A 20,123-nucleotide genomic window follows, 5' to 3' on the forward strand; every position below is an offset into this window, starting at 1 on the left:
CTAATATAACATTTTGATTTCAAACACGTGGACGTCTGAAGTAGACTCTGGACTGGACTGTGAACAAAGGACAAGAATATCTCTGATGGACGCATTCGAATCACGAGTGTTTCCAAATATTTTCAATTTACTGGCTGCAAGGTCGCAAATCTAGAAGCGAATTTTACATCGTGTGACTCGTTGATGCTGACAACATCTCGTCGTTGACTGATCATTATTTCCTCGTCTCCACTTATAAGGGAAAGAAAAAAGTCAGAAAATGTGTGATTTGTAGACATGTTCCTGCTTCGTTAAGGTAATGGATATTTTTTTAACGTTTTAATTGAAATGATTGAATACTTAATCGCCTGTTGGAGGTAAAATGAGCAAAATATTGCTGGGTGATCACATTTTTTTTGTTTTTCGCAATGCTTACACACTCTGTTACACATATAACAATTAGTAGGCGAGGTTGAGCAAAATATCGTGATTTGTCAGTGGCGAGCAGATCAATTGTTTGCCGCCGAAGGCTGAGACAAATAATTGATCTGCGGGACACTGACAAATCACGATATTTTGCGATAACCGATCCCGGGTTCAATAACTGTTTTGTCATTCGATGCCTGAGTTTGTTTTTCACACTCCAAAGTTAAATCACTTTCTGAAAGCTCGGGAAAGCGAACGGCTATTTTCACACAAGAGCGTAGTTTCAATTGCGCATGAGCAGAATATTATTTGCAGCAAAACATTTATCAATCTCGTTCCCAGTCGTCGTTCCCTTCATCGTTTGACCGTTTCTTCAATCGTGCGCAGAAAGACTCTGGGGACGAGATTAAACACTTATCTGTAGGCAGTCATTTGCAGGTCACATTGTGGGCTCTCGGCCAATGAAAAAGAAGGAAAAAGACATCAAATGATAATACTTTATCTGTTTACTTGCAAATCTTGCCTTTATGGTTATAAGTGTTCAAGATTCTGGATAGGTTTTCAGTCACTTGCTTAGATGGCAGTGCCCTGTGACAAAAAAGCCCTTTACGTTTCCTTGCTTCGGTTCAAATAATCTCAGGTGTTAGTAATACACACCCCTCTGTAACAGAACCAGTGGCATTTACGATCTTCGGATAAAACGCAAACGGGCCGGTAAATTTTCCACTGGGCTGCCTAATTCTCCACTGGGTTTTTCAATTGTTTACCGTTTTTTGAAATTACCGTTTATAATACTCTAGTCAACCCTCTGAACAAAGTTAAAGCAACATTTAAAAAAAATTAAAACAGTTTTAAAACTTTTATGGATTACTCACCCCTCTGATAACAGCGCGAGAGACGGTCGGAAATGGCCATAATGTTCATCGTAGGCATGCAATTATGCCGCAGCAACTGTTTCCTCTACCTCTTCGTTTCCTTCGATCTTGTTAGACCAAGATTTCTTAAGCCTCGTTCTCCCAAGTTTCATCCTCTGTGTCTTCTGTCTATCTGGCTTTCCTCGGCCTCATCTTTATTCAGTTTATTTGACTGCATTGCTGGCTTGACGAAATCTTCAAATTGCTCTGCTATCTCCAGAATTTTGTTGTCATTTTACGTTTCTTTTGACATCAACAATTTCGTTTCCGCCATCGTAACAGCCTCTGCCAATGACACAGTCACTTCATTGTCGTTTTCATCCCAAAACACATGCGCATATCCCTTGGAGGAATTCTTCCAGCTTGGATCAACGGAAAAGCAAATGCTGTCACCATCACTACCATCTCTAGCAGTTTCAACCAGAACGTTCCCACGGACTCAAGATCGTGGACCTAGACTTCTCAGTGATACATGTAAAGAATGAGCGACTCTCAAAATATAAATAATTTACGAAATTAAGGCGACTACCCCTACAATTTCAACAAAATCGGCTACCTTCGTTAATGTTGTACCCAATTCAAACCCTTTGGGAATAAAACGTTTTGTTCCAGGTATTTCCATATCATTTAGGTAAAGGTAAAGTAACTTTATTTAACGTCGGTAGTTCCTTCAGCTACGAGGCTGGTATAAATGGAAGCCGACGGTGCGCCCTTTACCCGTCTGTCAGTGCTCCGTTTTACGGATATTTAAAGCTATAGCTACACGGATCAGAGGAAAGTCGAAACAGACGTTTAAGTCACCGAGGATCGAACCCGGGACCTCTCGCTCCGAAAGCAGTGCACTAGCCAACTGAGCCACGACTGCTCCTAATTTAAATATGAATGCTACGTTATAATGCATACAAATACACAAAAAAGTTTAACCCAGGGAGATTTGAATTGGGTACAACAACGAGTTAGCCAATTTGGTCTATTACTGCTGGAATCAGTTGAAACATCTGCATGGATAGAATCTACAAGCACAGCGTCTTTATGGGGACTCGTTGATTCACGGTGAAAATATGCAATCCTCTATTGGTGCAACATGTAAAGGACGCCTGGTCGCATACTGGCCAATGATGGTCGGAGGAGTTCCACACTTTCTTTTCCGGAAATCTCTCAATGTTTTCACGGGCCTGGATTTGGTAGCATTGCGAATTCCCCTTATTTAGCTTCGTTTTCTCTCCCCCTAAGCATGCTCACATACCCTCGCTCGACAAAACGTCATTGTCCCAATGTGTAGCTGCTTTCTCAACAAAGCTGGGTCACTTTCCGACCTTCCATGTTTTAAGTTCGCCTGTACTTTCCGCGAGTCCTCAGTTGTGAAGCGATTTTCATGTCTTTGTTGAAACATTGTCCACATTGTTAGCGCTTCTGAAAAGCACTCGTTTTCCTCAAGGCCTACAGTAGTAGCATGCATGTACGTAGAGAACACCTCGGCATCCGGCCTCGTTCGCCTGACACTGACGTCAGTTTTGACACACAGTGCTGCCTGTGGTAACGGCTTGGATGATGAAGTGGAAAGCCTCAGTTGCCACACGTTTGGAAAACTGCAGAAAGGTTAGGTTATTGCCTGAACTCTTCTCAGATATATAGCCAAAAGAAAAAAACGGCAATCAATCTTGTACCAAGAGTCTTAACTTGGACTTGTCTCAGAAGACTTTCCTTTCGGGTGTACTCAAAATAGTTTGACAAATATTGCACCCCATTCAAAAGAGTTTCGTAAAATCCCTCTGCTGTGCGTGAAACAGCACCGGTGTAAGTTCTTATTTCCATGATAAGACACCTTAACCATTCAGAAACCAGGGCCACTTCCCGCCATTTACAGTCTGGTGTGTTGCGAACTGTATGCAGTTATGAGTAAAAATAAAGTAAAAATAGAACTGTAACCAGGATAATGCATCGTAAAGTTATATTGTTCTGGGGAAAGATTGCGTGACGATGTCCATATGGGAGGCTCTGCATGTAAGTTTGTGTTTCTCTTTCCTTTTTCTTTCAAAAATAAACCAAAAAATAAATTGTTTTCTACTTCTTCTATCAGAACGCTGTTTCGCCTTTTTCAGACATACCAAAATTATGTATGCTGGGTAAAACTATGTAAAAATCGCACCGGGGAAGCTACAAAATGGCCGGGTAAAATTAAAGGTTTTACCAGGTACCGGGCAGGCTAAATTTTTGCCGGGCACAGCAAAAAAAAACCCGCTGGGTCGAGTTTCACTGGGTCTGTTACAGGGATGTAAAGTGCAGGTTGAAGGTCATTGTCTTACCATAAATGAAACAACCCAAACCTTTACAAAAAATGCTAACCTTAGGCTTAAACATTATCTAAACCATAGCGTCTAGGCCTAATGTTAGCTTTAGGAAGGGTTTGAATTGTTTCAGCTATGGTAAAATCTTGAAACCCTAACCTTCAACCTGCAGTTTACACCCTCCATTAGTGACAGAAGACAACAAATCGTGCTCCACTTTCCGTTTTGACGAAAAACACACCTGTATCACCAATCTCTTTCGGTAGATTACTTAATCATTACTTAATAGACAGCTTACTATTTAGAGTGGGAAGGTCTTATGAAAAATAATGGGTGGCGTGTTTTTTTTTCTTCCTTTCATGTTGGAAAGGAGGGGGGGGGGGGGGGAGGGGGGCTACATGTATATGTTAATTTCAATAAGGAGAGTAATCAGTTCAATGGGAATAGTCACCCACTTGCATTAGCTTCCCCCGGGCCCCCTCCCAATAGTAACTTAAGTATGAGTTTCCTGCTCTTAATATAAAAAGAAGAGCCGATTCAACGTAGAGTGGTTCTTATCCGCTCTTGATTTTATATTCATCATTTTCCTATAGAACAGTCAAATCATTAATTATTTGATCTAACGTTTACCAGTAGGATCACGGAGCCTTTTCATTCACGTGACGTGATCAGCAGTCATCATGCTTAAAGCTTTAAGCCGAAACAAAAGTCACGACAGCCCACTTCACAATCTGACCAGAAGTAGACTCTGTCCCACTCAACGTAATCTTAGACCGAGATCAAGTAGACACGAAATACCATCGAGTACTTACTGAACGAAAACGCTCCTTGTTTGGTTCGAGAAAAATAATATAGTACTGTGCTGACCCCATCTGTAATTCAGACCTATGCAGTAGGTGGAATAAACCCACCCACCCACCCACCCACCCACCAACCAACCAACATGGAAGTCGTCGCAATGTGCATGTTCTTTATGGGACTTATTCGCGCGGCGGCCATATTGGCCATACCCTGCGAGCAGAGGCCCTTCGATCTTCCTAGATAAGTCGGGAAGAGGAAGGGACCTCTGCCAGCCGGCTCGACTTTCTTTGATTTGCCGCTCATCCAAAGAAATGGATGAGTCAGTCCAGTTTCAACTTGCCAAACCTGTTTTTTTTTATTTGTGCGCATGATCAATCGCCACGCGTCATCAATATTTTTTAAATTTACAACAGCGTGACAATTTTTAAACTGTCTAAATTCCCATGAGAATTTTTCCGTATGTCGGTTACAGAAGCTAGTTTACCAGAATTGAGAAACCTATTAATTTTTTCAGTAAAAATTAAAATGGCAATTTAAAAACTTGAACTATCTTGAGGAAATGATTCCTTGGTTGTCGTGTGTTTGCCAGAGTTGTTCGAAAATATCCGTTACTGTTTGTTTTGGTTTTGTGGTTTTGCGGTTACTAGTCAGGCGTAACTGACTCCCGAATACGTTACGTTTGAATTTTTAACGCATGCTCAACACGAAATGTCGAGCCGGCTGGCAGAGGTCCCTTCCTCTTCCCGACTTATCTAGGAAGATCGAAGGGCCTCTGCTCGCAGGGTATATTGGCCATAGACAATAGATTTCGTACCCCGAGATTCGAGTTGAAATGTTTTGGAACGAGTTTCGGTGCGCAAAAACAAAAGTTTTCAATCCCTCGGGACTCAACATGACTGCAGTTTGATTAAGGCCTATTGTTCCCAGTTGCTTCCTTACGGAAGCTAATCGGGCCATTGCAAATTCTTGCACAAGGAACGTTTAAGGAGAAGAAAATTGTGCCATGCAATCGAACAGAAAAAAGACGGTTATATCAAAAAGAAAAAAAAGAATTATTGCGAAGAAATTCTCAGAAGAAAATGGCTTCATCTTCCCTCCACTCACACCCTGCCCCCTCACAACCCCCCTAAAAAGGGTCATTGCTATGTGATTGTGCCAAAAACTTGACATACATGTATTCGCTGTCATATTGGTAATCCTTTTGTAATTTAAGATGTCCAATTACCTGTATAAGGCCGCCTCCACCAGTAAATTTATCACTTTACCAACCCATAACTCAGTGCGTTTTCTTGGGCTCTTCCCAAAAGAACATTGAATAATTATTCAGTTCAGCGGAGCATGGCACAGTCCCAAGAGGAAACACCTTGCATTGTGTTTATGTAAAGAACGCCCCAAAACGTAGAGCATTATGGTTGGTGAACAAGTTGTCAATTGGGGAGCCAGTTCGAGCAACCCCAACGAAAACGCCACAGCAAGATATCTCTGCTCTGTCGTAAGTATATAGCGAATATTCATTCCATCTTGTTCTCGTTGAGCGATATAACCGAACTACTCTATGATTGACGTGTAGGAGGGGGTTAATTTCGCGTCGTTGGAAAAAGAAACACGAAACGTGTACCAAACGAGTTGGTAAAAATGAGGTAATATAAATTAACCACCGTAAGAGACTGAAATTTGTGAACTGAAACGTAAACAAAATCTTAGGACCGAAACGATCCGTCAATATCACCGACTGCTCTACATAAATTTCTCCAAACTGTCAGTCTGTTCAATAACTTGTACACTCCGAAGAAAGATCTACGTAGGTGAAAGAGGGAAAAAAACTAGCAGACCGCTCGCTCGCTATAAACGACATAGGCGCGTCGAAACCAACTGCACGCCATTTTAATCTTCCTAACCACTCTTTTCGCCGCAACAAGTCAGAATAAGTTTAAAAAACTTTAATTGGATTTACGTCTCCCTCCTACATGAAGTTATCGTATCCGTTCCGCATGTCAAATTTTGGCCTATAACTACACCAAGGTGACGCAGAGTTCCGCGAAAATCTCGAGTGGAATCAATGAACGCTTTTCAATATATTCGTGTATTCCTGCATCATGGTTTCACCATTGGCGCAGCTCGATCCTTCTTCTCCAACATAAGGAACTAAAGGCCGGAGCACAGTAGTCGATTGTTTGTCGGCCGACGAAAAACCTTTACTTGCCGGCTAGTGTGCGGTGTATTCATACAAGTCTGCAACAAGAGCGCGGCTTGTCGGACAGCATCTGACAGTGCTAGATCTCAAAAGGTCTTGTCGGGCCTTGTCGGCAAGTGTGCGGTGGGCCAAGATTTTTTGTCGGGCCTCGCGCGCGCTGCGACGAACCAGGAAGTGTCATAAGAGTCACGTGAGCAAGCGTCTTTCCAACACGGCGGAGATCGAACAGATTTTTTGAGAAGTGAACACCTGAAAAAGAGGACAAGCTTGTAGCAAGCTTTTGGATGAGTCGGCGCCCAAGCCTTGGCGCAGTAAGTCGCGACACAAAATCGGCCATTGTGTGGCAAGGCGGTGGCCCGACCAATTCTCAGCTGATTTTTATCGGAAAAAAGTTCTGCAGCTCTACGACAAAAAAATCGCCTAGTGTGCAGCGGCCTTAACAGCTATTTCCAATATTCGCTCTGACGAAGGGTTAACGCTAGAAGGGTCATGTCACAATTCTTTTACCTTTATCATATCGGCTTACCTCCTAATAACTGAATTAGCCCGGACGGTCTTACAAACAAAGATAGAAAATGGACGATTCTTCGTTGTATGCTAACATTGTCTCCAAAATCTTAAATTTTGTCATTTTATGTTGCTGTTTTGCAGAGTGTTTTGCAGAAAGAAATGTACCAAAATGCATGCGTGCTGCATGCACATGCAGCACGATTATTTCTCCTTTTATATTCAATAGCAATCTGGTTCTTTGACGTTGTCTTTGTTGTCTTTTCTAATGCCTCTCTAACAACGTTAGGGAGTTTAAGAAACGACGACGGCTACGGTAACGATAACGCCAACAAAAAGTAGTAATATTATTGGTTGAATTAACCAAAATGATCGTGTTGCGCGTGCGGCACGCATTTTTGGACATTCTTCCGTACTCGTCAAAACTACTACGTGAAATGACCAAATTGAAGGTTTTGACGACAACGTGGACAAACTGCAGTGAATCTTTTAGTCTCACTCTTTACTTCAAATCCATCCGTACCAATCCAGTTATGGGACACTTCGCCCATATTGTATAATATAATCATAAAATACTTAAAACAGCTCAAACTTGTATTTTGAAGTGACGTTTTTGACGCCGTAGCCTTCATGGTTTCTCAAACAAAAACGTCATTTAAAATTGCATGTTCAGGTTTATTAATCTTTTTCATCGTTTTGTCGATTTGTCTAACTTCTAAAAACTAGTGTAACTTTCCAGGAACTGGATTAGGAGGTGCGGATATTGAATGTACGACAGAAAATTCAAATTCGCTATCTTCTGTTCACGTTCTCCGCAAAACTTGAGAATTGGTCGTTTCACGTCGCAAGTTGCCGAAAACGTGAAAGAAATGTACAAAAACTAAAAATGCACGTGCAGAGCGTGCAAAGCTGATTTAGGGTGCGTTCGATTGACCGCCGGAATGTTTAGAATAGAAGTTAGAAATCCTTCGCTTTACGGAGATTCATATTACAATGTCAAACACCTACTAAAGTGAAGCATATACATACACATACATACATACTTTATTTGGTCTTGCAGGTTAAAAAAACTGGCAGCCATTGGCTGATGTGGACCTGCATTACTAATATACATATTTACAATTAATAAAAAGACCAAATATGTACAATATACTAATAGTAATAAAATAATGCTTATTAATGTCAATTTATTATCCTTGTTGCTTCAAAACGCCAGACATGTGTCGTCCTTCCCCAGCTGTTCAAACGATGGATGGCACTATCCCCCGGATAAATCACTGAATATAGAGTGGATGATAAGTCATAGCAAAACCAATTGCACTATCCAATGTATAGTGATTTTTCCGATGGATAACGTTGTCCACGTTTTCAACAACTGGGGCCAGAATTGCAGGCCCAGTTGTTCAAAAGATGGATAGCACTATCCACTGGATAAAATAAAATCACTATCCTTGGAGAACTGAATTGGATTTACTAATGTTTATCCGCTGGATAGTGATTTATCCGATGGATAGCGTTATCAATCTTTTGAACAACCCACGCGCCAGGAGGATACGTTTTTTACCCGTTGTAAAGCATATTGATGCCTGCGTGCTAAGGTCCAGAAACAATAGCTTTGCGCGCTCTGTCGGTGTGAGCTTTATTTATTGGTCGACCACAGTTAAACAACGCCGTGAACCAAATTTCAAGTCCTGTTTAGAGGACTGCGTGAGCTGACGCTTAAGTTTGAATTCTATTTTCATTTTCCACTTAGTCGTTCCACATGGAAAATATGAATGAATATTCGCGGAATAAAACTGGTATGAACGGTGTGGATGTTCGGAGAGAAAAATTGAAAATTTACCGATCAAAAATTTGGTCATTTCGCGCCGTTTTATCATGACGAGGACGGCAGTGAAATGTGTCGAAATATGAAACCTACGCACGCGGCGTGCGAAGCTAGTGTTTTTGCTCAATAGACCTGTTGTTTTATGTCGTTCTCATAGACGTGGCTGCTATCTACCTATTGCTCGCAAATATTTCTGCGCGAGCTCCTGCGCGCGCTAGTAGCATCCTATTGCGCAATATGATACGCTCCGTGATTGTGACGAGTCGTACAGACGACCGTTTTGCTTCGCGGTCTTTAAAAATTTGTTTTCCAAGGATTCTCTAAGTTATTAAGTCGCATTTCATTTTAGAAGACTAAACATGGAAGAGAGTTCTTTCATGAGTGAAGACAGCGAAGGACCAGAGAATGCTGGAAAGATCGAAGAACTAAGCAAACATCCCAATAGTGAATCAAGCAATGGTGGGCACGGTTTACAAATGCTTAAATCAAAACTTAAATTGTTGGAACATTCTCTGGAAGATCAACGAATCACTTCTAGTTACCTGAAGGAAGAGAGGGACAGAGCTGTCGATCTCAATAGGGCACTGCAGAGAGAACTAAAGGAACTTAAACGCGAAGAAATCGCGAGGGCAGCACGTTTCTCGTCTGAAAGAGAATCTAAACAAGTCCAAAGCCACCAGACAGGTATTTACCAAAAATTAATAATGGTAATAGGATTGAGTGGAGTCCAATTTGGTATGTTATCACGCGAGTGATTAACAAAATCGGACGACCTCGTAGCGGGAATTTGATTTGTCATTATTACGAGTATGATTAAAAATAACAAACAAACTGCGGTTATAAACACAACGAGACAAGGCATGTTGTAAAACTTTTTATGAACTTGACGTTTCGAATGCTCCAACATACATCTTCAGAAGTAACGGTTACCTAAAGTACAATTGAATTTAAACACGAAGACTAATATACCAAATAAGGAAAGTAATGACATTGAAAAAGTAAATGAAAATTAAAAAACCTACTGGCCATTTATATTTTTTCAAGCAGACTTAACTAGGTCTGTTTATTTTCATTTATTACGTACATGCCTTGTCTCGTTATGTTTATAACCGTAGTTTGTTTGTTATTTTTACTCAAGTTGAAATGGCCGAAGAACAAGAGTGTCTACGATGTAGTATGAATAAAGAACAAATTGGACGACACGAAGTCCTGTTCCCAATTAATCATAACCATTACAATTTCCGAGAAAACAAAATTAATGCACTGAGTCTCCTTTTTCACTGTCTAAAGTTACAAATTTGTCCATTTTGGAAAATCCCCAGTTTGGTAGGGTAAGTGGTTGTTGTTATGGTTATTGTGATACATTTTGTGGTTGGTGGATTAAGCTGAGGGCAATTTAATATGATTGGCTGATCTAACCGTCCGATTTCAGGTATCCGATTACAGCCAAATGTCCGATTTCCCTGTCCCATTTCAACCCCACGCAATAATTAGTGCAAAATAAAGTAGTTTAATGCACCAATCAAATTTAAGAAAATTGTAATGGTTATGATTATTGCAGAAAAACTGTTGATCTCTTGACCAAAAATAATGGTCGCGACGTCTGCCTGATGATTTCATCTGAGTGAATAAACCTTTGTGAATAAAGAACACTGCGGAATTCTCGTACTTCCATCGCGCCCAGAATCGGAGTCTTTTTTCAGCGATTAGAGGATATTATTCTTGCGCATACCTTCATCAGGATTCATGGAAACGATACACCTTTAGCCTTGTCTCTTGCCAGCTCTTAGATCATTTGATGATATTTTTCAGGGCCTCTAAACGAAGAACAGACTTTGGCGAACTATATTCTCGCCTTTCCCAGGAAATGCACCCTTGGATTGGTGAAGAGAGTAGCTCTGTTTGTCTGGTGGACAGGAATGTGGGTAAATCAAGGTCAGTATTCACGAGAAGTAAATATTTCAAAGCATGTCCCTCTTCTAAGTCTAGTTATGTAATAATACGGGTGTATGCTTGGTTGAATATCACGACAGTACAGATGCTGAAAGAAATGCATGTTTAAAATGCGGCTTATAGACGAAAGATGCTGATAGACGTAATCCTTGCACTTAAAGTAAAGTAAAGTAAGTAAAGTAAAGCAACCATATTTAACGTCGATAACTCGTAACAGTAATTCAACTGACAAACCTGAGGTCGACTGTGCCCTCATTTTACTCTCTCCTCCCCATCAGTGCTCCGTTTTACGGGTATTTAAAGCTACTTAGCTACACGGAAAGGAAAGAAGTCGAAACAAGGATGCGAGATCCGGGAATCGAACTCAAGAACATAAATTCGCGTTATTGGAATCACTTCGAAACTATTCCAAGCTTTTTAATATGACAAAGGTGTAGCAGTCCCTCAGGAGGCGCTTAATTTAGGGGAGAAAACTAAAATTTATCTCCAAGTGCTGACGTTGTCCAAAAGACCTCAAATTTGGCCATTTCACGTTGTTGTTTTGCAGACGACGGCAAAGAAATAGACAAAAAAGAAAAATGCACGTGCAGAGTGTGCAAAGCTATTGTTTTTGCTTACTAAATATGCAGATTTGTGACGTTCTCGTTGCCGTCGCCGTTGTCGTTCCTAAAGCTCCCTAAGGACGACGACGACGGCTACGAGAACGCCACAAAACAATAGGTTTTAATTATTAGCAAAAACAATAGTTCTGCACGCCCTGCACGTGCGTTTTGCAGTGTGACACATTTTTTGCCTTTCTCGTCTTGACAACGACGTGAAATGATCAAATTTGAGCTCATGTGGAGGACGAGAGCACCTGACGATGAATTTTAAATTTTCTCTCTAAATATCCACACCGTTCTTACCAATTTTATTTCTGGAATGTGCACACATACTTTCCATGCCTATCGACTTTGAGTAATCGCAAAATTATTACAATGACGGAAAATAATATTCTTAGTCAACGTTCTCGAAGCCGTCGTCGTCGTCTTTGCTAAAGGTCCCTAATATCTACTGCTGCCTCTTAAACATCCACGAGTTTGTCATTTTCAATATACAGCGTTCTATACACGGCCCCACAAGCTTCAACACGAGTTCCCTCTTTACTTTAAATATACCGGTAACTATGATTTACACTTTACTTTACGTCTTGCATACGCCAAATTAGTATAAATTGGTTCAGTTTGCGCATCACTAAAACCCCCTTCACTCTCGTACAATAACTTTTCTTAAAAGATTAAAGAACTTAAAAGTTCTTGCTCTTCTTCTCTGCAGGACTGGGTATGTTGCGAATCGAAAACAAATGGGTCGAGCTAGATGGAGTCAAGTGTGAGTTGGAACAAGAAAATTCAAGACTGCGCCAACAAAACTACGGTCTGCAAAAGCTTCTGACGGAAAGGGAATTCGAACTTGTGGGAGAAATTGAACGGAACAAAGAGCTAACCAAAAGAGTGAGCAGAAAATGTAGTGTTGTTCCTTGCAATTGTGGAAGAAATCACTCATTCGAGACAGTAGCCAAACACGTTCATGCCATTGCAGACTATTCGGAATGCTTGAATCAAGAAATTGATATGATAAAAGACCAGATGGAACAACAATTTGCCCAGTTTGAAAAGGTTTGCCAGGATATCGATCGACTGACGGAAGGCCAGCGGTTACTGGAAAAAAAATTGAACCCTAATGACTGTCACTCTACCACCACTGAATCTTCAATGGAATTAGAAAAAGAGAAAATGGCTTTATTAAGCAAAAAAGTCCGTGAAAAAAACCCAATAAGCTCTAACGAAGATAAGAAATTGAAACTTAAAAAAGTCAATTCCGAGCTAAATCGTGCTTGCGGTTTGATTTTCTATGGTTGTCGCAATATCATTGTATTTTTCTTCGCCTTCCTCGCACTTGGCTTCCTGTTTCACTTTCTCTTGGTTTCTAGTAGTATGAGGCTGCCTTCCATACCCGTGAAGGAGTATTACGGGGTAGATTTATTTGCGTTATGGTGTTATTTTGTTAATTGGATCTTTTCACTTCTGGTAACAGAATAATCATTTGAAGTATAAACTTGACAAAAGATAAATCCTTCTGCACGTGTAGGCAGTGAAAAGACTTTAAAGACATTTGCTAGAGGTAGGAAATCATCGTTTAGCCTTTGAAATGTTTGTAATTAAAATGGTTTTGACAGTTTAGAGAGAATAAATTAAATACCCCGAGTTAAAATTCACTAGTTCAACAACGTCCTAAGGAGTATACAGAATAGCCGTTCTTGGACCAGGGGATCTCAAGGCCCTAATCCTTTAATAATCCTAGCCCCAATCCATAATGCAAACGGCTTTTAAAGGTGCTCACCGAGGGCCACAAGTTTAACAGTAACTCTAGCTGACTGTCACGTGTTACCCTCGTGAAAATGAGGACCTATAGTATAGGTCCTCATTTTTACGAGGGTAACACGTGACAGCATAATACTATTACCTTTACCTTTGACGCAAAGACGTCTTTATAATAATAATAATAATAATAATAATAATAATAATAATAATAATAATAATAATAATAATTGTCGCTGCTAATCGCCGTCGCAAAGTACAGCAACGACGCAGCTCAACAAGGTCGAACCGAAAGCATACAATGGGGCCTCTGGCAGCCGCTATACGGTCCATGTGTGACCTTGGAGCACAGCTTACAGCCAGCTGGAAGCGGCTGTATGCTGCTTTTTGCAGAGGGGGGAAAACCGGAGAACCCGGAGAAAAAACCCTCGAAGCAGAGAAGAGAACCAACACAAACTCAACCCAGTCACTTATGGCGTCTGGTCCGGGAATCGAACCTCAGCCACATTGGTGGGAGGTGAGTGTTTTGAAACTTGACTAAAATAGCCTGACACTGCCCCTTTAAGCTTCCTTTAATTTTTTAAAGTGTTAATTTCTTTTTAATTATCCATTATTTTTTTTATTAATCATCGTTTTACAGTGACAAGCGTAACGTCGTCATAAAATCCAAGTGAAGTGTGCAAGACCAGAAAAACTTTCTTTTTCATGAAATTCTTCCTTTGTTCAGCTTTCATTTCTTCCCAACAAACTTTGCAATAAGCGAGAAATTTTAACAATTTGGGGCTGTTACAAAAGTGAGGTTTTTTCTTTAATTATAAATCTCACTAGAGACAGCCTCAAAGGAAATTCTGAATAGAAACATTAATCAAAGTATTTTTCATTGCCCGTTGATGAGCGTCTTAAGGTTAAAATGTTCTTCCATTATAAGAAATACAAACAGCGTGACCAGCACCAGGGAAACCCCCAATAACAGAAAAGATGTGCAATGATTCTTCATTGTCTTTCCTAGCATCAGTACTTTGTTACATTTGAATTCAGACCTTGATCCATGATGCCTTTTATGCACCCAAAGTAAATCTACCAGGAGATGATGAACGCATTCGATGTTTCGCTCGAGTTTGTTGCATCTCTCTCTCTCTTGCTGAAACCTCTTTTCGAAGATTCGGTAATGCTGCCGTTGCTGGAGCAAATCGTTACTTCGCCTATCAAGAAGCTTTGTCAAGTCTTTGGGATAGCCATACTGCAATAGCTTTTGCGCTTCCCACTGCTTGCGTACTGAGGCAACTGGCACGCTAACGCGTCTTCTTTCGTCCAAGTCACTGACATATTCGCCTGGATATTTGCAAAAAAATAATTGGACTTTGATAGTACGCGAGATATGTGTTGTCAATTCCGCAAAACGGCACACTAAACATAATTTGGTACTTGTGACAAGTAATGAGATCTAGTATTAACTTCACCTCAATTTTAGAATGTATGAAATTTCAGTGATATATTACTCTATGGTGCGTTTTCTATGTCAAAATTCGAACATGTATTCGGCCATTCAAACATTCAAACATTCAATTTAGCTATTCAAAACCTTCTGTTTGGAAATTCAACAATTCCAACATTCATTTCGGGAATTCAAACCTTCAATTCAATTGAATGGCATTTGAATTGTCGAAATAAAAGTTTGAATGGCTCGCATGTTTGAATTTTGAAGGTTTGGATTGAAGAACTGAAGGGTTGAGATTGTCAAATTGAGGGTTTGAATTTCCAAAGTGGAGGTCTGAATTTGCCGAATTATACGTTTGAATTGAATTTGACACCAAAAACACGGCTTAATTAATATTCAGGCTGCAGAATGGACATGAAATGAAAGTTTAGAAAGATCAACTTACATAGACGCAAATAGACAAGCAACTTCAGCAACTTAAGCAAGGGCAGTAGCAAGTGTATATGAGGCTCCAACAGAAAGCCCTACTCACTGACATTTCAAGCCAGGAAGGAGCTGGTAAGTCGGGCGCGAGTTTAAGAGATGAATAAAATGCCGAATGGACATGAAATGAACGTCATTGGTGTTAGATGTAAAATGCAAGCAGTTGCAGGCAAGCCTGACAAAAAAAAAAACAAGGCGTGAACGGGATTCTAACCCGTGACAGTGATCACAACCCGAATCCCGTTCAGACCTTGGATTTTTTCAGGCTAGCTTGCAACTATTTTGTCGGGGCATTCTGCAACTTACGGCTCCTCGTTTTTCCCCCCTGTTCATTTTATGGCACTAGTGTAAAGTCTTCCCTATACCGGTTATCTCCGTCACGTCCGATGACGTTTTACATACTCGTTTCTTACAGCTTCTAAGAGCAGGAACGCGTCAGTACCTTTTCAGGGCTGTTGAATTGTAGTTTTCTCTAGTTAACCTTACCAAAGGACAGGTATTTGTCAATAGAATTTAGGCTAGGAAACCTTACAGTTTTTTGCAGCTCTGAGTAAAATGGTCGGCAAAAGACGTTTTGGACGGGAATTGACTAAGACAGAACACCGTGGCTGGATGTAAAATGAATGTAACCAACCGGCAGATACAAAACACAGGTCACAGGTCACAGGGCACAGGGCACAGGGCACATGTCATTGTTTTACCAATACAGAAAGTATCCTAAACATTCATAAGAGCTAACCTTAAGCCTAAAAACGTTTGTTTAGGCCTAATTAGGCCTAAGGTTAGCTTTTATGAATGTTTAGGATACATTCTGTATTAGTAAAACAATGACCTGTGACCTGTGACCTGTGCCCTGTGACCTGTGTTTTGTATCTGCCCGTAACCAACTCGTCGCTACGCGCCTCGTTGGTTATCTATCACTTCATATCCAGCGCGTCCTCGTAGAATGATTATCAACTAGCTTCGAATTCCGATATAGCGCTGTTTGCAAGTGCCGTGCAATTGTTCAGAGAGAGAGAACTGATTTTCTAATAAACTGATTTTCTAATAAAATTAAACGGGTTATAATACACCTTATTCCAAAATGGCCGCCATTTTAGAATTCTTTTGTTTCATTGTAAACTGGCCCTTTTGGCTTCGCTTTCAAACGTAAAATTCAAAAGAATATTTAACCTTGAACGAGGCCAACAGGGTTACTTTTCAATCAAACAAAAGAATACTAAAATGGCGGCCATTTTGGAATAAGGTGTATATCCCACCTAAAGTGAAACTGGAAAGAAGAATTTGTTTGTATTTTAATTAAGTATAAACTAAGTTAGCCTTTCAAGTTTTAAAGAACCCTCAAATCCTATATCAAAAAACCTAAGATGGCGTTAGCCTGAGTAACTGGCGGTTTTATTAGGGAGCTTAAGCACGCCCGTTTTTGAGACGCGGACGGCAACCGGAAGTAAGCTGTTTTCCCTTTTAACTTGTCTTGACACAACCACATTTACATTGCTAAGTATCTTTTCTCCATTAGAGATGATTAGTATAAAAATCTGGGAGACACCACTGTCCTGTCACTTGAAATGTCTTCCGGTTGCCGTCTGCGTCTCAAAAACGCGCGTGCGTAAGCTCCCTAATTTACGCGATTAGCGGCTCCGCCGCCAAAACTTTATTCCCTTCGTCTAGAATACCGCCAGCTAAGCAGGCTAAGGTGGCGGATTCAAACTGAGTCCTTCCAAAGATTTAGCATTTGTGTTACAGCTGTTGCTAGTCGTCACACGCGCCCCTCAACCACCTTTTTTTTTTCCTTTTTCGAAACGTAAGTTTGGTTGACGTCAATCAAATGTATTCGACTGTCAACAAGTGAAGAAGACTATTGTCGTGGAAATATTTGATTGACGTCCACCTAAAATTTAGTTTTGAAAAAAAGAATAAAAAAGTCGTTGAGAGGCGTGTGTGACTGATACTGAACCGCTGTAAACAGCAATGAAGGCTAGGACAGGGTGCTGCTTGTCACAAAAAAATATAACAAAACAAAATGCTATCTTACTTCAACTGACTCTCTATTTTAAATTTTCTTGATGCCTTCAGATCCGTAGCAGGTATCGTCTCCTACGCAGCCGTTCTTTGTGTGGTCATGCAAGGGGGAGGAGCGTTTCGTGACCACACAAAGAACGGCTGCGTAGGAGACTATAGCAGGTAAGTACTTAGCGAAAATAAATTAAGTTACTTTGATGTTTTCGCCGAAAAAGCAAATTTCATCCGGACGTTTAACGTTTTTCGTAAATATTATGTAATGACATTCTTATGTGCGCGCTTAAAAGTAATGCGAGGCTACCTGCCTGCTTACCTTCATTTTGCTGCTTTCCTTGTTCTAGTTCCCTGATTTTCTTTTCTTTTTGAGCAGAATTCGTCCGCTCTTGAAGTAGCTCGTTCTTCAACTTCATTATTTCTTTCTTTAGTTGTTCATTGCACGTCCTCTCGGCATCTCGTTCCTTTCGCATTTGGTTGGTTTTCCCCTCTCGGTCGGCCATGATTATCTCCACCTCAGATAACTTTCCCACGAGGCGTTTAAGGCAAAGTTCTGCGTTGTCGCAGTCTACTGTATTTGAATTTTTATCCAGGGCAATCATCAAGTTGAACCTGAAAATATGAAAAACATTTCAAGAAATTACGCTTTCATCTCAGCCGACGGGCTTCATGAATAACAATTGCGCAGAGCATGTTAAGTGCTATCCTACGCTTTCTCTAAGAAGCACAAAATGTGGCAGTTTTAAAGGTGACACTCACCTTGTATCCACAGTAATAAAATTCCAAACGTTTCTTACTCTAGACTTCGCCCAGGTTGGCGTTTCTCGTGTGCTTGACCTTCAATAAGTGAAAGTGCTTTGATTTGTAAGCGTGGCCGAGGAGAACCACCAAAATGTAATGTAAAGCAGCTCACCCAAAAATAATGTCAATAATTATCTTTACAAGTCAGAAACAACGGTAAAGAGCAGTTTGTAGGCGATATCTTTGACCTGTGCATCACAGAAATGAGGAAAATGCGGCTTATTTAGATTCACTGTGAAACCAAAACATGTCCGTTTTTGTTCAAGTATTTAACCTGAAAGTTATATTCAAGTCCAGAGTTGCCAACATTACACAAAATACTTAATTATATAAAAAATTATGCACAATGAGAAATTAAGAAATGATGGCATGCGTGCAAGACTCTATTTTGTACGAAAGTCGAGAGTCTGCGAGATAATTTGAGCCTATTTAAATTCACTGAAAAAGATGTCGGTGGAGTTAGTTGGTACGCGAATAATAATTAGGTAAAGCTTAAATAACGCCAGTTTTTTTTTTTACAGATCCTTACAGAACCGGTTTGTAGTTTGATTGGCTCGTGAAAAACACTTTGTGTGTCCGCCAACTCGTCTAGATAGCCAATCAGAGGCCTTGTTTGTTATTCTGTTCGTTTGACACCCGCCGAAGTAATATGAAATTGTTTCAAATCTAATTTTGCTATTCCTTACTAGTCTTGTTTTGTATTTATAAAACACTTCTACCCTAAAAAGCACCAGAAAAAGTTTAAATACTATAGAAAAGATTTAAATGACCAAAAACAGATTATAATGTATTTATGTGACGTGTTCGCTTATGAAAACAAAGACAGACATAATAAATAATAAAGTAATTCGCGTTGGAATATAAATTAGTTAATCCTGCAACATGTTAACAACATTTTTCATTTTTTTGTTTTAATGTATGGTGCAATGGAACGCGTAGACGTAGGGGAAATAAGAAACTTCGAATTAGCAGGGAATACGATGTAGCGTATAGCAAGGAAATCCAGCCAGATCGTTATAACGGAGGTTGTATAACTAAGGGTTCGACTGAATATAGTCGGCTGTAATGAAAAACTCATGATCTTTAAATCTGCAGTCTTCATTGGCCTGGGAATACGAAATAGAAAAACTAGTTCATGTTCTGTAATTTCCGTTATCCGCAATTTGTGCGTTACAAATCCTCGTGTTTTCCAAACAAGACTGGTTGTCTCCAGAATTAAATGTGTTCATGATTCGCCACATTAAGACCTCTTCAGTCTTTGATCTGTTTTGACATCTTTTTCTTACAACATTTGAGACTGATCAATCTTAAAAGTAAGAGAGGTGGACACTGTAAACGCCCTTTTTATACCGAGAGCAGCAACGAATATAAATACAGTACCTATATTTTGCAAATAATCTTCATACTCAGTCGTTAATTTGAAGTCCAATTATATTCGGTTCAATTATACTTTAAACATATTTTTCAATTTCATGTTTTGTTTTCTATTAAAACCTAGCTGACTTAATTCAAGCTATTACAACTGACAAACAGGTCCTAACTAGCTTCGGTTGATTTACTTTGGATAGATCGCTGAATTCTTTCTACACGTTTGTAGACGACAATTTATTTAAGAAATGACCACAATACTTACCGGCCTTATTTTACACCACTCATTCCCTATGAAGATATCGCCACGTTTAAGACTTACCTTTATCAGTTGAAACACCTTTCTATACAGACTTTAAGAGGTTCTTTTTGGCTCCAAGTAAAAATTGAACCATAAATGGAGCTGTAATTATATTTAGAATAAATACTGAAATCATGCCCTTCTTTACTGCCAAGAGTTTGACGCATTGGACAGGTGGAATAAAGCGGACAATGAAATTTAATCACACAACTTGCAAATATATGTCCACAATAATTGTGAATATTCTCAGCAGTTTGTAAACGATTGGAATTTCTCCAACTTCCCCGAGTTCTTCAAGGCAATAATGATCTAGACTTTGCGACGTAAAGCTCGTCTTGATCTTCTCACGATCGCGAAGTCCATAACGTTGGAAAAGAATACGAGAAAGGAGAAAAAAGGAAAAAAAACTGAAATCCGAGACAAAACATATAGATGATATTAGTGGTCTTTAGATTCGAGTGGCATTACG

General features: G+C 40.0%; 3 protein-coding genes across 9 annotated transcripts in view; 1 reads left to right on the top strand and 2 right to left on the bottom strand.

Moving 5' to 3' along the window:
* LOC138022335 (uncharacterized) overlaps positions 1-20,123 on the bottom strand; it is a 230,625-nt gene that overhangs the window by 54,068 nt on the left and 156,434 nt on the right. The window lies entirely within an intron of this gene.
* On the top strand, positions 116-13,133 carry LOC138020029 (cingulin-like). Of its 4 annotated transcripts, none has more exons than XM_068867018.1 (4): positions 116-295; positions 9,290-9,621; positions 10,750-10,872; positions 12,205-13,133. In XM_068867018.1, exons 2-4 carry the CDS (start codon positions 9,297-9,299, stop codon positions 12,966-12,968), a joined length of 1,212 nt encoding a protein of 403 aa, XP_068723119.1. In that variant the 5' UTR covers positions 116-295; positions 9,290-9,296; the 3' UTR covers positions 12,969-13,133. The 4 variants fall into 4 exon arrangements, with proteins under 4 accessions (XP_068723119.1, XP_068723118.1, XP_068723120.1 ...); XM_068867017.1 differs by having other exon boundaries at positions 117-295; positions 9,287-9,621; XM_068867019.1 differs by lacking the exon at positions 116-295 and adding an exon at positions 5,685-5,900 and having other exon boundaries at positions 9,287-9,621.
* On the bottom strand, positions 13,803-19,820 carry LOC138019911 (uncharacterized). Of its 4 annotated transcripts, XM_068866878.1 has the most exons (4): positions 19,676-19,820; positions 17,944-18,021; positions 17,504-17,796; positions 13,803-14,579 (listed from the first exon to the last, which is right to left on the bottom strand). In XM_068866878.1, exons 3-4 carry the CDS (start codon positions 17,784-17,786, stop codon positions 14,125-14,127), a joined length of 738 nt encoding a protein of 245 aa, XP_068722979.1. In that variant the 5' UTR covers positions 17,787-17,796; positions 17,944-18,021; positions 19,676-19,820; the 3' UTR covers positions 13,803-14,124. The 4 variants fall into 4 exon arrangements, with proteins under 4 accessions (XP_068722979.1, XP_068722976.1, XP_068722980.1 ...); XM_068866875.1 differs by lacking the exon at positions 17,944-18,021; XM_068866879.1 differs by lacking the exons at positions 17,944-18,021; positions 19,676-19,820 and adding an exon at positions 19,619-19,662.

The sequence above is a fragment of the Montipora capricornis genome, chromosome 10 (genome assembly GCF_036669925.1).
Source record: "Montipora capricornis isolate CH-2021 chromosome 10, ASM3666992v2, whole genome shotgun sequence".
Taxonomy (NCBI): Eukaryota; Metazoa; Cnidaria; class Anthozoa; order Scleractinia; family Acroporidae; genus Montipora; species Montipora capricornis.